The 14,097-nt window shown below is 38.0% G+C and overlaps 1 protein-coding gene across 4 annotated transcripts in view; it reads right to left on the bottom strand.

The window, feature by feature from the left end:
• NUP98 (nucleoporin 98 and 96 precursor) overlaps positions 1 to 14,097 on the bottom strand; it is a 119,958-nt gene that overhangs the window by 11,847 nt on the left and 94,014 nt on the right. For all 4 annotated transcript variants that reach the window (XM_021704647.2, XM_021704644.2, XM_021704645.2 and 1 more), the window contains 4 exons: positions 9,461 to 9,618; positions 8,393 to 8,536; positions 6,801 to 6,943; positions 1,671 to 1,892 (listed from right to left, as the gene is read on the bottom strand). In XM_021704647.2, the coding sequence (XP_021560322.1) occupies positions 1,671 to 1,892; positions 6,801 to 6,943; positions 8,393 to 8,536; positions 9,461 to 9,618 (667 nt within the window). The remainder of the gene's footprint in view (positions 1 to 1,670; positions 1,893 to 6,800; positions 6,944 to 8,392; positions 8,537 to 9,460; positions 9,619 to 14,097) is intronic.

The raw sequence follows: 14,097 nt of genomic DNA, 5'->3' as shown, positions 1-14,097 counted from the left end.
TTCCCTAGAGCCTACTCTTAAACCATCAGTAATCTTATTAGCCAGCCTTTTACCATGTGAAATTCCCCATGAATTTAAATAAACTCAAAGGGAAGTATGAAGTCATTTTGCTTCCTGGTAAGGGAGAAGAGGAGAAATTCCTTAAACGGAAGGCTGTGCTAGATGCTTTATACTTTTACTCCCTTTAAAAAAAAATTTTTTTTTTTTTTTTTAAGATTTCATTGATTTTAGAGAGAGAGAGAAAGAGAGAGCTGCGAGAGGGGCAAAGTGGGAGGGAAGAGGTAGAGAATCTCAAGCAGACTGTGCTGAGCACAGAGACCCACATGGGGCTTGATCTCACGATCCTGAGATCATGACCTGAGCTGAAACCAAGAGTCGGATGCTTAACTTACTGAGCCACCCAGGAGCCCCTTAAAAATTTTTTATTAAGTAATCTCTGCCCAATGTGGGGCTCGAACTCACGACCCCAAGATCAAGAGTCACATACTCCACCAACTGAGCCAGCCAGGCACTCCTACTTTTCCTCCTTTAATCCCACAAGCACCTTTGACTAGGTAGGCATTAATATTATGATTTTACTGATAAAAAGAAAGTATCTTTAACCAAAAATCAAAGTGAGTAAGCTTTACTCCAGGTCAAAGTGAGTACATGATGGATCTAGAATTAAGGGAGGTCTGACTACAAAACTCAACTTCTTTCCACACTATGTAACATGACAGAGAGTGCAGCATAATGATTAAGAGCACAGACTCTGGGTGTCTTGAGTTGAAGACTGCCATTTACTAGCCATGTGACCTTGAGCAAAAATTACTTAATCTCTCTGTGTCTTAGGCTGCGCATCTATAAAACAGAGATTGTAAGAGCGCTTATAGGTTCATTATGAGCACTGAGTTGATCAATTACAATTGAGTTGTAAAGTATTTACAACAGTATAAATATATGTAAAAATACTATACGACAAAGTACTATACAAATGTTTTTGTTATTAGTGTAATGCCATGCTACTACCATTAACGAAAAAGGAAGTCTCCAACTTTATCTCATTCACACCATGGAGAAAAGGCTCTTTTAGGATAAGAGCGAAAACATTAGGCATCTAAGCAAGGATATACTGGTAAATACGATACTATCAAACTTGAGGGGTAGGTGTGGGTGGATGGCAAGGGAAAACCAGAGAGGGAGAAAGCCAGCAGACAGAAAAAGCAGGGGCCCTCCTTGCCAACTCATTACATCACTCCCTCCACAGATCCACTGAGGCAGCTCAGCAAACATTGTTTCTGCACAATTCCTAACCATGCAACATTCAAGTGAATCTGTGTCTAAGTTAATGGGGTAGCCCCATGTGGACATACCCTTCCCTTTCCTGTTAATTATTTCCTGTTCCTGTCTAGGGTATTCCCTGATCACTGCAGAGATCGCTTCTCACTTCTTAGACTACTGAGAGGTCTTATAATAAATAGCATAATTTGGCACTTAAGGCAGTCTCACTTCCAACTTGTTCACATGAATAAAGAGATAGCTGCGAGTTGAACTGTCCTAAGGTTTATCACAAGGCTGGACCCAAAATATATTCTAGATGCTTACTTACTCAATTAAACCCTAGGAGACTGATGTCATTGGCACTGCCCTGTAGCACTAAATGTATAGTGGGTTGATAGCTTCTTACTCACCTTGAGTTGTCAATGTGCAGGAGGACAAAGATGGCCCACTCCCAGAGCCCCTCACTTTCCAGTTGGCCAGCATAACTGGTCTGTAGCACACCCTCACACTGTTCTGAGAGATGGGTATAGTTAAGAGCCCGCAGCACCTCCCACAAGTGCCAGCTTAGGCGATAGTCCAAAGGATCGGCTGTTATGCTTCGAGGCTCCAGCAGCTGGTTGAGATCATAATGTCTGCAAAGGAAAACGTGCTGAGAGTTACCATATCAAGGCAGCAGACCACCTGCACTGGACAGGTCAACCGTTCTGGATATGGTTTAGAAGATAATAAAGGCAGGCACCCGAGAAAAGCAGCATTATAGACCACATGGTCTCCCTCTGAGACTGTGCTCTATCAGTCTACTTCTAGGTTCAGCCAGATTACAGATCCTACTAAATATGAAGGCACCTCCTCTTCTGTGGTTGTGTGATCTGATAGGTTTGCTGGTATTTGTTTGGCTTAGATATTTACCATCCTAGTGTACATGGAGTCTTCACAACTCTTAGTCTTCATTCCTTCACTTAACCATTTATTTATTTTTAAAATTTTATTTATTTGAAAGAGAGTGTATGAGAGCGCATGAGTTAGGGAGGAGTGAGGGGGAGGGAGAAGTAGACCTTTTGCTGAGTGCAGCCTTGATCCCAGGATCCCAGGACCCTGAGATCATGACCTGAGTCGAAGTTCAGATGGTTAGCCGACTGAACCACCCAGGCACCCCGATACTTTTCTTAACCATTAAAAACATGCAGTTAAATTAGGATTTTCCAGACTGTTCTATTACATGAAGTTGTTGGAGTGCTAAGTCTCCTGTTTGTTTGAACAGCTCGTCTTCATGATGGTTACTTCCTTCTATGGCTTGTAATCTCTACCTCTGATTTTGTCTACAGTGGGGATTATTCTCTATATAAGGAAATTCAGGTGCCCAGCAAACGTCTGAAAAAATTCAGACTTTTGCTCTTTCTTCTGCTGGCATCCCAAAGATTTTAATGGTCCTGGACCAGTTTATGTGTAAAGTTCTTAGCTTGCAATTCCCTATTAAACTAAGATCTCACACCTGCAAGTTTTAAGGCTTAGATCACCATCCAATAACTTTACCTTTTTACCTAAGATCCCAGACATTTTATAACTTCCTAATACTTCCCCAAGTAATGGACAGAAGTTTTCTTGACCAGTGCTGTCAAACTGAACTTTGTGGGATGATGGAAATGTTCTATAACCTGCCCTGACCAATGATAGCCAATAGCCAGCCACATGTGGCTATTAGACACTTGAAATGTGACTACTATGAATGTGTAACTAAATTTAAAAGTTTACTTAAAATAGTTGTATCTGAATAGCAGTTATTATGTTGGACAGTGCAGTTCTAGTCTATTTATTTGTATGGGACAGAGTGTGGACTTTATGTAAGGGTTTAGTCACAGCAATTCTACCTTTCATGAGAACAAGGTTCACTATCTCCTTGTGGCTCCAGTTTCTCTATTACTGGCACTTTGAGATATTCCTTTCTTTTTCTGTTTTTCGACATTAAAAAAACCTGATATACAGTAAACAGAACATATTTAGAATGTACAATTTTCATTAAGTCTTAACATATGTACACACCTGTGAAATTACCACCAAGGTCAAGATAACAAACACACTCATCACCTCCAAAAGTTTCCTTTTGACTCTTTGTAATCCCCCTCTTCCTGCCCCTCCTTATACCCACTCTTCCCAGGCAACCACTGATCTGTCTTCTGGGATTAATCAGTTTGCATGTTCCAGAATTTTAGGTAAATTGGAATCATACAATATGTATGTTTCTGGGTACTTTTTTGTCTCACCTCTTTCAAAACCAAGTAAAATTATCTTGTGATTCACTCTGTTATCTTGTGTATCAACAGTTCATTCCCTTTTATTGCTGAGTAGCATTCCATTACATAGATATACCACAATTTGTTTATCTATTCACCTGTTGATAGAAATTTGGCTTGTTTCCAATTTTGGACCATTACAAACAGCTGTTACAAACATTTGTATATAGATATATGTTTTCATTCTTTTGGGTAAATACCTAGGAGTGGCATGACTGGATCATATGCAGGCAGGTGTATGTCTAACTTTCTAAGCTGCCAAACTGTTTACGAAAGTGCCAAGACCATTTTACATTTTTCACCAGCAGTGTATGAGAATTCAAGTTGCTTCCACATCTATCACAACACTTGGTACAGGTTTTTTTTTTTAAAGTAGGTTCCATGCTGGGAGACTCTTGCACTCATGACCCTAAGACCTGAGGTGAGATCAAGAGTCGGAGGCTTAACTGACTGAGCCACACAGGCGCCCTAGGTCTTTTTAATTTCTAATCATATTCTAATAGGTGGACAGTGGTACCCCATGATGGTTTTAATTTGCATTTCCCTGTTGTCTATTGATGCTGAAAACACTTTTTCATGTGCTTGACATCTAGGTCTTCTTTGGTAAAGCAAATGTTTAAATATTTTGCCCATTTTTTTTTAAGATTTTATTTATTTATTTGACAGAGAGAGACACAGCGAGAGAGGGAACACAAGCAGGGGGAGTGGGAGAGGGAGAAGCAGGCTTCCCGCTGAGCAGGGAGCCCGATGCAGGGCTCGATCCCAGGACCTTGGGATCATGACCCGAGCCGAAGGCAGCCACTTAACCGACTAAGCCACCCAAGCGCCCCTAAATATTTTGCCCACTTTTAAAATTGGATTGTTTAATTATTATTGAGTTTTAAGAGTTCGTTAAATGTTCTGGGGACACCTGGGTGGCTCTGTCAGTTAAGCATCCAACTCTTGATTTCAGCTTAGGTCATGATCTCAGGGTTGAGAGATCGAGCCCCGCGTCAGGCTCCACGCTTAGCACGGAGTCTGCTTCTTCCTCTCCCACTCCACCTGCCTGCACACTCTCTCTCTCAAATTAATAAAATCTTTTTTTTTTTTTAAAAGGAATTCTTTATATGTTCTGGATACAAGGTCTTTATCAGATATATGAATTGCAAGTATCTTCCCCCGATCTGTGGCTTATCTTTTCATTCTCCTAACAGTTTTTCATGACTAATAGTTTTTAATTTTTCTGAAGTCCAGTTCACCAATTTTTTCTTCTACAGGTTATTTATTTGGTATCAAAAAAATCTTTGCCTAACTCACAGTTGCAAAGATTTTCCTGTTTGGTTTCTTCTGTTTGTTTTCTGGTTTAAGTATGAAATTAGGTTTCTGATCCATCTTGAACTGGACAAATAATAGAGATAAGCAATAAAACTAAAAGCTGTAGGTAAACCAATCAAGAAAAAAAAAGATAAAGGACACACATTACCAATATCAAGGAGAGAGACAGTTACAGATCATATACATATTTAAAAAGGATAAAGAAAATGTTATGAATAACTTTATGCCAATAAATTTGATGACTTCAGGGAAACAAATTCCTTAGTAGAAGCAAATGATCGAAAGTGACTCAAGAATAAATAGAAAACCTCAACAGACTAGTAAAGAAATTGACTTTATAGTTTAAAAACTTTAATTGAACTTAAAATGTAAAAGTTCTCTTCATTTTCTTTATTAGAGACATTGAAAAAAACAAGCCCTTATACTAGGATAATTGCAAAAACACATTTATAATAAAAAATATATATGTAAAAAAAAAAAGAAAAAAAAATACATAATATATATCCAGAATATATAAAGAATTATTGCAACACAAGACAACTCTATTAAAAAACAGGCAAAGAAATATGAACAGTTTTGAAAGGAAGATATAGAAACCATGGTAAATAAGCACATGAAAAAATGCTCAACATCATTAGTCATTCAGGAGTGCAAATTAAAGCACTACTTTATTTATTTTAAGATTTTATTTATTTGACAGAGAGAAACACAGCGAGAGAGGGAACACAAGCAGGGGGAGTGGGAGAGGGAGAAGCAGGCTTCCCTCAGAGCAGGGAGCCCGATGTGGGGCTTGATCCCAGGACCCTGGGATCATGACCTGAGCTGAAGGCAGACGCTTAACGACTGAGCCACCCAGGCGCCCTACTTTAGTTATTTATAGTTTACCACAATACAAAACTGTATTATCTGGGAGTGCCTGGGTGGCTCACTCGGTTGAGATCGAGGCCCTGTGTCCCTCTCCCTCTGCCCCCATCCCCGTCCCCCCCCACCGCTTGTGCGCATTCTAATAAATAAAATCTTAAAACAAACAAAAACTATATCATATTCTAACATAGTTACATACTTAATACTTAAAAGTATTTAAATAATTGAAATGAGATAGGAGTGATTAGTTACGACTGGAAAAAATCCCTCAGTGTTTCTGATAATATGTGCAATAGTTCCGCTGAGATAGTTTTAATTAACTTATTATCTGTAATAATAGAATGGGTTCATATACTGCTGCAGGATAAATAAACCAGTTTCTTGTTTAACAACAACACACACACAATGAGATGCCACTATATGCCCATTAAAATGGCAAAATCTAAAAAACTGACAGTACCAAATTCTGAAGAGGATATGGAACACCTAGAGTTCTAGTGTGAATGTAAAATGATATGAACACTTTTGCACATAAATGTTCATGGCATCTTTATTCATAATAGTCAAAATCAAGAAAAACTAACTTTCCATCAATAAATGAAATTATGCAATAAAAAAACCTTCTAATACACATATTAATATGGATAAATCTCAAAACCATTATATGAACGAAAGAAGCTAGGCACAAAATTTAACAGAATGATCCCAACAGAGCACAAAATTAATCTATAGTAACAAAAAGTCAGTTAGTTACTTATTTGGGGGTGGGGACTGATTGCAAAGGGGCATGAGGGAACTTCTGGGGGGTAATGTAATTGATATGTTGATGATGACAGTTACACTACATTATAATGCACACTTCCCTATTTGTAAATTGTATCTTATTAATCACTTTTTAGATTTCTAACCCTAGTTCCAATGTTCTTTGCATTCAACTACTATAAATTATACTTTGTTAATTTATACAAACTTACGGCAATTTGGCTTCACATTAAAGGGAAAAAACTCAGGAAAGGACTCCCTAGGGCTGATTAAGTCCTCAAGTGACTATCATGCATGGCTTTGACTTACCTATCACTGTAGAGTTTTAGAAGATGAAAGCAGACATCTTGAAGTGGTCTCTGTGAGTTTTCTTCCTCCTTTACCACACAGCCAGAGCCCTCCAGGTATGCAGGAAGTGGGGAGCAGGCATACCTGTCAGCCTCAGAGGAATTCTGAAGGGAAGAATTTGATAAAACAGTACACCACCTGCGAGTGTGTTTCCCTAGATGTGATCATGTATCAGTAAATTAGACACATGTATTAAGAATGATGACACCCTAATGGTGTCAAAGATCTTAAGCTTATTTTGTGGTGACATGGCCCACCTGTCTTTAAGGGACTATCAAAGACTTTGGATAGCTGTCATTAATCCTCATACCTTTCTTGTCACATTCTTTTTTATTTCTTGTCACAATTCTTATTACACTCAGTTTCTTTAGTGTTCTCTTTCTCCTGAGAATTCTGACAAGTGATATCAAAGATAGTAACTGTGGACAGTAAGGAAAGAACTCAAGAAATGAGGGCTTTAAAAACATTAATAGTGGCGCCTGGGTGGCTCAGTTGGTTAAGCGTCCGACTCTTGGTTTTGGCTCGTTGTGGTCTTAGGGTTGTGAAACAGGCGTGGAGCCTGCTTGGGATTCTCTCTATCCTTCTGACCCTCCCACTACCTCTCGTACTCTCTCTCTCCCTAAAGAAAATAATAAATTAAAAAACCCCACATTAATAATATTTTTTAAAAAGAGATCTTACTTGGGGCACCTGAGTGGCTCAGTCAGTTAAGCGTCTGCCTTCAGCTCAGGTCATGATCCCAGAGTCCTGGGATCAAGCCCCGCACTGGGCTCCCTGCTTAGTGGGGAGCCTGCTTCTTCCTCTCCCTCTGCCTGCCACTCCCCCTGCTTGTGCTCTCTCTGTCAAATAAATAAATATATTTAAAAAAAATAAAAATAAAAATAAAAAAGATTTTATTTATTTATTAGAGAGAGAGAGGGAGAGTGTGAGTGTGAGGCAGGGGGAGCAGAGCGAGAGGGAGAAAGAATCTCAAGCAGACTTCTTGTTGAGTACAGAGCCTGATGCGTGGCTCGATCTCACGACCCTTAGACCATGACCTGAGCCAAAACCAAGAGTCAGATGCTCAACCAACTGAGCCACCCAGGCACCCCTCACATTAATGAATACTTTAATCTCAACACCGTCAAGGCATATGAAATATGATATTTAGAGGCAAAATTTTCAGGCCTGCTAATTTGGGGCTATTACCAAACTTGAGGTTGGGCTGTATCTCAGGGAATTCCCAAAAGGATAAAACAGCATTAGGAATAAAGAAAACCCCTCTCATTTGGGGGCAGGAAAACAGCTTTAAAGAAGGTCAACTGTGGAAACATCATACTAAATAAAATAGAAGCAGACACTTGGAGAAGTTTAAGAGTAACCCTGTCCACAGGCAGGAGAAAAGTTTCCCATCAGATTTCCTCGGTCCATTTCAATTTTATGGTACTTCCAAAAAAAGCAGTTAGGAAAAAGTATTATGAAGTGTGCCTTGATGTTTTTTTCTCTGCAGGACTTTTCTGGCAAAAACAGAACTCCCCCCATGACTCTTGGTTGGCTCTACTGGACATAAATACCTGAAATGCTTCTTCATACATGCTGAGTGCCCTGGAAATGGAGGCTGTTGGTGGAAGCAAATACCAAAGATGAACAGCCAGGGCGCGTTTCCAATCCAAATATGAGCACACATTGATTTGCCTGTGCTCTGTGAGCTGCCATACCTGCAGGAGACAAAATCATCATCACAGCTATGTGTTATACATTCTCTTGTTACTGCCCAGATCTGCAAGTTACTCACTTATTCAAGTAACATTTTATTTCTTTTTTTAAAGTAATCTCTATGCCCAACATGGGCCTCAAACTCCCGATCTTCAAGATCAAGAGTTGCATGCTCTACCAACTGAGCCAGCCAGGTGCCCCTATTCAAATAACATTTTAAATGAACTAGACTGGCAGTGTTAATGATCCAAATATAAAATACATAATTCCTTGGTGGCAGGTGAGAGGGCGGATTTAGACTATCGGTACTCTGAGAAGAGATGAGAACCACAGAGAGTGAAGAGGAGGTCTTCTTACTACCTACAGCTGCCATCTTATAAAACTTTAATTTGTGCATAAATTCTGACCAGCTATTTCATTTTTGGAAAGTGACATCAAGATGTCAATCAGGCAGGCAGCAAAAGAAAACTGGCTTAAAATAATTATATCACCCATAAAATGAACAGAAGTGGCTACTAAAAAGAGTGATGCTACACGACATGAAAAAATGTCCATATACAGTTAACTTGCAGAACTATTTATGACTGATTTTATTGGAATATACACACATGTAAATATGCACACATATATGTTGATATAGACTTACAATATGTCTGGAAAGAGACTACAAATTATTTATGTTGTTTACCACTAGGATAAGGGATACTGTGAATTTTAATGTTTTAATTTCTATATAGCCAGTTTTCTTTTACAATGTACATGTTGTACCTCTGTAATTTCAAAATACTTCCACTAAAATTTAAAAACAAGTTGTTTAGTTATGTGTCACAGTATACAATTTACAAAGATAGCTCTTTCCCTTTACCTCAAGCCATCTTGAATTTATCAGAAAATTTATGCAAGTTTATGAGAAAAGAGGAAAGTACCGGTTTTCCAGCCAACAAGGCAAAGATGCGCAATCTCTCTTCCTGGATGAAACAGTTAGCCTGGAGCTGTTGCCAATCCACCAGCTGCATAGTAAGCAGCTCCCGGATTGACTGGCTACCCACCAGCTGGGATAAAAGAAGGGCAAGACGATGATCACCTACAAGAGAAACAGTTCTCTGGTGATCACGAGGATTAACAGACTTCGGGAAACACTTGGGGGTATTATCTTATTTCTTCTAGCCCTCAGGAGGGAGAACTTCACACTGTGATTACTTTCTGCAATAGTGCCAAAATACTGACCAAGAACTTACCATTTTCTGCTTGGGAAGAAAATATTCAAAGTAGTTTAACCTAAATTATGTATAGACTGTATAATGTACAGAGTTCAGTGACAGATCTACTATTACTTCTGCGATCCTAGATAAGGTACTTCATCTGTAAAATGGAGCAAAGTATCATCTGATTCAAAGGTTTATAGTGAAAACAGATCACATAATTGAAAACATGCCCATCTAGAATGGCACTGACAAATGGCAAACTGAAATGTAGACGAAACGTGCATGTGTGTGGTATAGAGAATCACTGACTTTCACTCTCACAGGTCTAATTGCAGTTTATGAATTTGTCAATTTTATCTAAGTTGTTGAATTTGATGACACACAATTTCTTATAGTAGTCCCTTTTCTGTAGGGCTAGTAGTGATGTTCTTTCTTTCATGCTTGCTTTTTGGTAATTTGGGCCTTTCCTTTTTTTTTTTTCTTTTTCATAATCAGTGTAGTTAAGGGTTTGTAAACTTTCTTACTCTTTTCAAGAGTAAGAGGCTTTTAAGTTTTTTTAAAACTTAAAAAAAGTTTTAATTTTTAAACTTAAAAAATTTTAAGTACCAAGGGCTGAGGCAATAAAAAGATTTTTATTAACCAGAATGTGAGGGGATAGAAATTGCAGTTTATGAAAACTTCCAGTTAAGTTGTAAGTTAAGAGAAAAATGCTTTGTTTCAGCCCTTACTACAAACCACCTAAAAGTCAATAGTCCTTCTCCTTTTTTGTATATGGGTCAGTGCTTACATGTCTACATAAAGTACCATCCTGCCAAAACTGAGGCTCTCATCGCAAAAGTTTCCTCCACAAACTAGAGAGGCCTAGACGAAAGAAATGATGCATCAGGAGCACATCTGGAAATGTGCAGGATAAATGGTCTCTCTGTATACAGGTAATCAAAGCATGATTGGACTATGATTCATTCAGTTAGTGCTGTAGCCCACTTGACCATGAGCTGCTAGTATTCTAGGTGAGTGATACTAAAAGGAAAAAAGAAAAGATTATTTCAGTGTATCCAGAGAACCAAAAGAGAGGATTTATTGGCCAAGATGTATAAATATCCTGGTCACTAGAGATGGTCGAGTTCAGAGCTTGATACAATACATTCATGAAGATCCTCTCTTTGCTTTGATTACACTGTCAACCAATCAACTGGCTTCTGCCAATCCTTGACTTTTCACAAAGACTTTCCCATTGATGAGGACATATACTGAACAAATGGCAGGATTCTAGGGTACTACCTCAAGTTAATTTTACTGTATGGTGCAAGGTAAGAATATAAATTAATCTTCTGCATATGAATATTCATAGCTCAGCATTATCTGTTAAAAAGACTATCCTTTCCATATTTAAATTATCTTGGCACCTTTGTCCAAAATCAACTGACTATAAGTGGGAGGGTTTTATATTTGAAGTCTCATTTCTCTTCTATTTTTCTATGTTCACCCTGATGTCAGTACCACATTGTCCTGACTGCTGCAGCTTTACAGAAGTTTTGAAATCAGACAAGTATTGAGTTCCCTGATTTTGTTCTTCTTTTCCAAAACTGTTTAGGTTTTTTACATTTCCAAATAAGGATCAGCCTATTAATTTCTGCAAAAATGCCTGTTGTAGGCATTTTGATAGAAAATGCACTCTAAGGGCGCTTGGGTGGCTCAGTCGTTGGGTGTCTGCCTTTGGCTCAGGTCATGATCCCACCGTCCTGGGATTGAGCCCCGCGTCGGGCTCCCTGCTCAGTGGGAAGCCTGCTTCTCCCTCTCCCACTCCCCCTGCTTGTGTTCCTGCTCTTGCTAACTCTGTCAAATAAATAAATAAAAAATCTTAAAAAAAAAAACAACAAATGCACTGAATGTACAAATCAATTAACAACACGGAGGTTCCCAATCTATTAGTGGTTCTCAATCTGAGTGGTTTTTTTTTTTTTAATTTTTTTTTATTTATTCATGAGAGACAGAGAGAGAGAGAGAGAGGCAGAGGGAGAAGCAGGCTCCCAAGGAGCAGGGAGCCCAATGCGGGACTCAATCATTTGGCAATGCCTAGAGGTATTTTTTTGGTTGTCACAACTGAAGGTAAAGGACTCTTATGGGCAGAGGGCAGGGATGCTATTAAATGCCCAGGACAGCCTTCACAACAAAAAATTACCAGCCAAAAATGACAATAGTGCTGAAACTGAGATGTACTCCATGAACGGGAAATGTGTTTCTTTGTTTATGTAGATCTTTATTTCCTCACTACTGTTTTATAGTTATAGTACAAGTCTCATTTTTGTTACATTTATTTGTAAGTATTTTATTCTTTCTGATGTTATTGTGAATGCAATTGTTTTTCTAATTTCATTTTTGGATTGTCTGTTGCTGATACATAGAAACACAACTTAATTTTGTATACTAATCTTGAATCCTGAGAACTTGCTCAACTAGTTTATTTAGTCTCACTGCCTTTTCTGTGGATTCCTTAGGACTGTCGACATACAGAATCATGCCATTTTTGCTTCTTTTCCTTTCCTGATTACACTGGCTACAACATCCATTACAATGCTGTATAAAAACGGTGTTCCCAATCTTAGGGTGAAATCATTCAGTCTCAACATTATGACGTTAGCTGTAGGTTTTTTGTATATTTGCTTTGACATCAGGGTAATAATGTCATCATAGAACAAAATGGGAAGTGCTCCCTCTATTTTCTGAAAGAGTTGTAAAGGACTGGTATTACTTCTGTAAAAACAGTGTTGGTTACCAGTGAAGACATCTGGACCTTGGCTTTTCTGAGTGAAGATTTTTTAGTTACTAATTCAACCTCTTTACTTGTTACAGATCTATTTAGATTTTCTACTTTTTCTTGAGTCCGTTTTGGTAATTTATATTTTCCTAGGAATTTGTCAATTTTATCTAAGTTGTTGAATATGATGACACACAATTTCTTATAGTAGTCCCTTTTCTGTAGGGTTAGTAGTGATGTTCTTTCTTTCATGCTTGCTTTTTGGTAAATTGGGCCTTTCCTTTTTTTTTTCTTTTTCATAATCAGTGTAGTTAAGGGTTTGTAAACTTTCTTACTCTTTTCAAAGAATGAATGTTCGGTGCTACTGATTACTGTTTTTTTACACTGTCATTTTCATTGATTTTTGTTCTAGTCTTTACTATTTCTTCTCTTCTACCTTTCGGTTTAGTTCTTATTTTACTAGTTTCTTAAGGCAGAAGCTTAGGTTATTGATTTGAAGTCTTTCTTCTTGTTGGTATATATAAAGTAACACTGATAGTGTTCAAGTATTTTACATTCTTTAAATTTTTGAAGATTTTTATTTATTTATTTGTCAGAGAGAGAACGCACAAACTGGGGGAGCAGCAGAGGGAGAAGCAGACTCCCTGCTGAGCAAGGAGCCCGATGTGGGACTCGATCCCAGGACCCTGGGATCATGGCCAGAGCGGAAGGCAGAAGCTTAACCAACTGAGCCACCCAGGCGTCTCAAGTGTTTTACATTCTTGATATTGTTTAGTTGTTCTATCAATTATTAAAAGCGGAGATAGTGAAGCAAAAGTTTTTAGTTAGCTGAAAGGTAATGCCTTGCCAAAAGTTTAACCTTAAAGAAAAGAAAAAAAGGGGGGGGGGGAGTAGAATTTGGGAACAAATAAATCTAAGGACCTGACTTTTGGCACTCCTTAAGATTTTCTTCTGCTATACATTTATGTGTTGGTGAGCATAACTTTATCTCTTTAATGATTCATAATCTTTTTAACTTTATAAAAGGCCAATCCTAAAGACAAATTCTCACTGTACAAAAATATATGAAGATCACAAAAGGCTAAACATGTAGTGACCATGGAATGCAACTGTCCATGTAGAAAAGTTCTTGATTCTAGCCTTTCCTATGATTTGCTCCTTACAATCCAAACTGGCCAAGTCCTCCAAAAAATAAATCCAATTAATGGATCCAATTATTTGGTTTCAGATAAGTTAGTAACAAGGTTTGATCAGGGATCTTATTATACACAGATTATACTGGACTATGCCATCTTTTATTCTTATCAAGATTTGTGTCCGGACAGTTATTAAGTACTTGTTGAATGCCTCTCATTAGTGGAAGGGGAACTAAAAAAAGCACAAATATATAATGGGAAGTCCTTAAAAAAAAAAAAAAAGTAAATATCTCAACCCGGAAATTAAATTTACATAATGCAAAAAACCTATGTTTAAACGGTTCAGAGTATTGCTTATAGTGGGAGGAAAAAAAGCCTAAATATCAAAAAAGGAATTCGCTAACATGGTACATTTGTAGATAAAAGAATACTGAAAAGCATTTGACTATAATATCTGTATTAGA

This window comes from Neomonachus schauinslandi, chromosome 11, assembly GCF_002201575.2.
Source record: "Neomonachus schauinslandi chromosome 11, ASM220157v2, whole genome shotgun sequence".
Taxonomy (NCBI): domain Eukaryota; kingdom Metazoa; phylum Chordata; class Mammalia; order Carnivora; family Phocidae; genus Neomonachus; species Neomonachus schauinslandi.
This window is presented reverse-complemented; position numbering and strand designations above follow the sequence as displayed.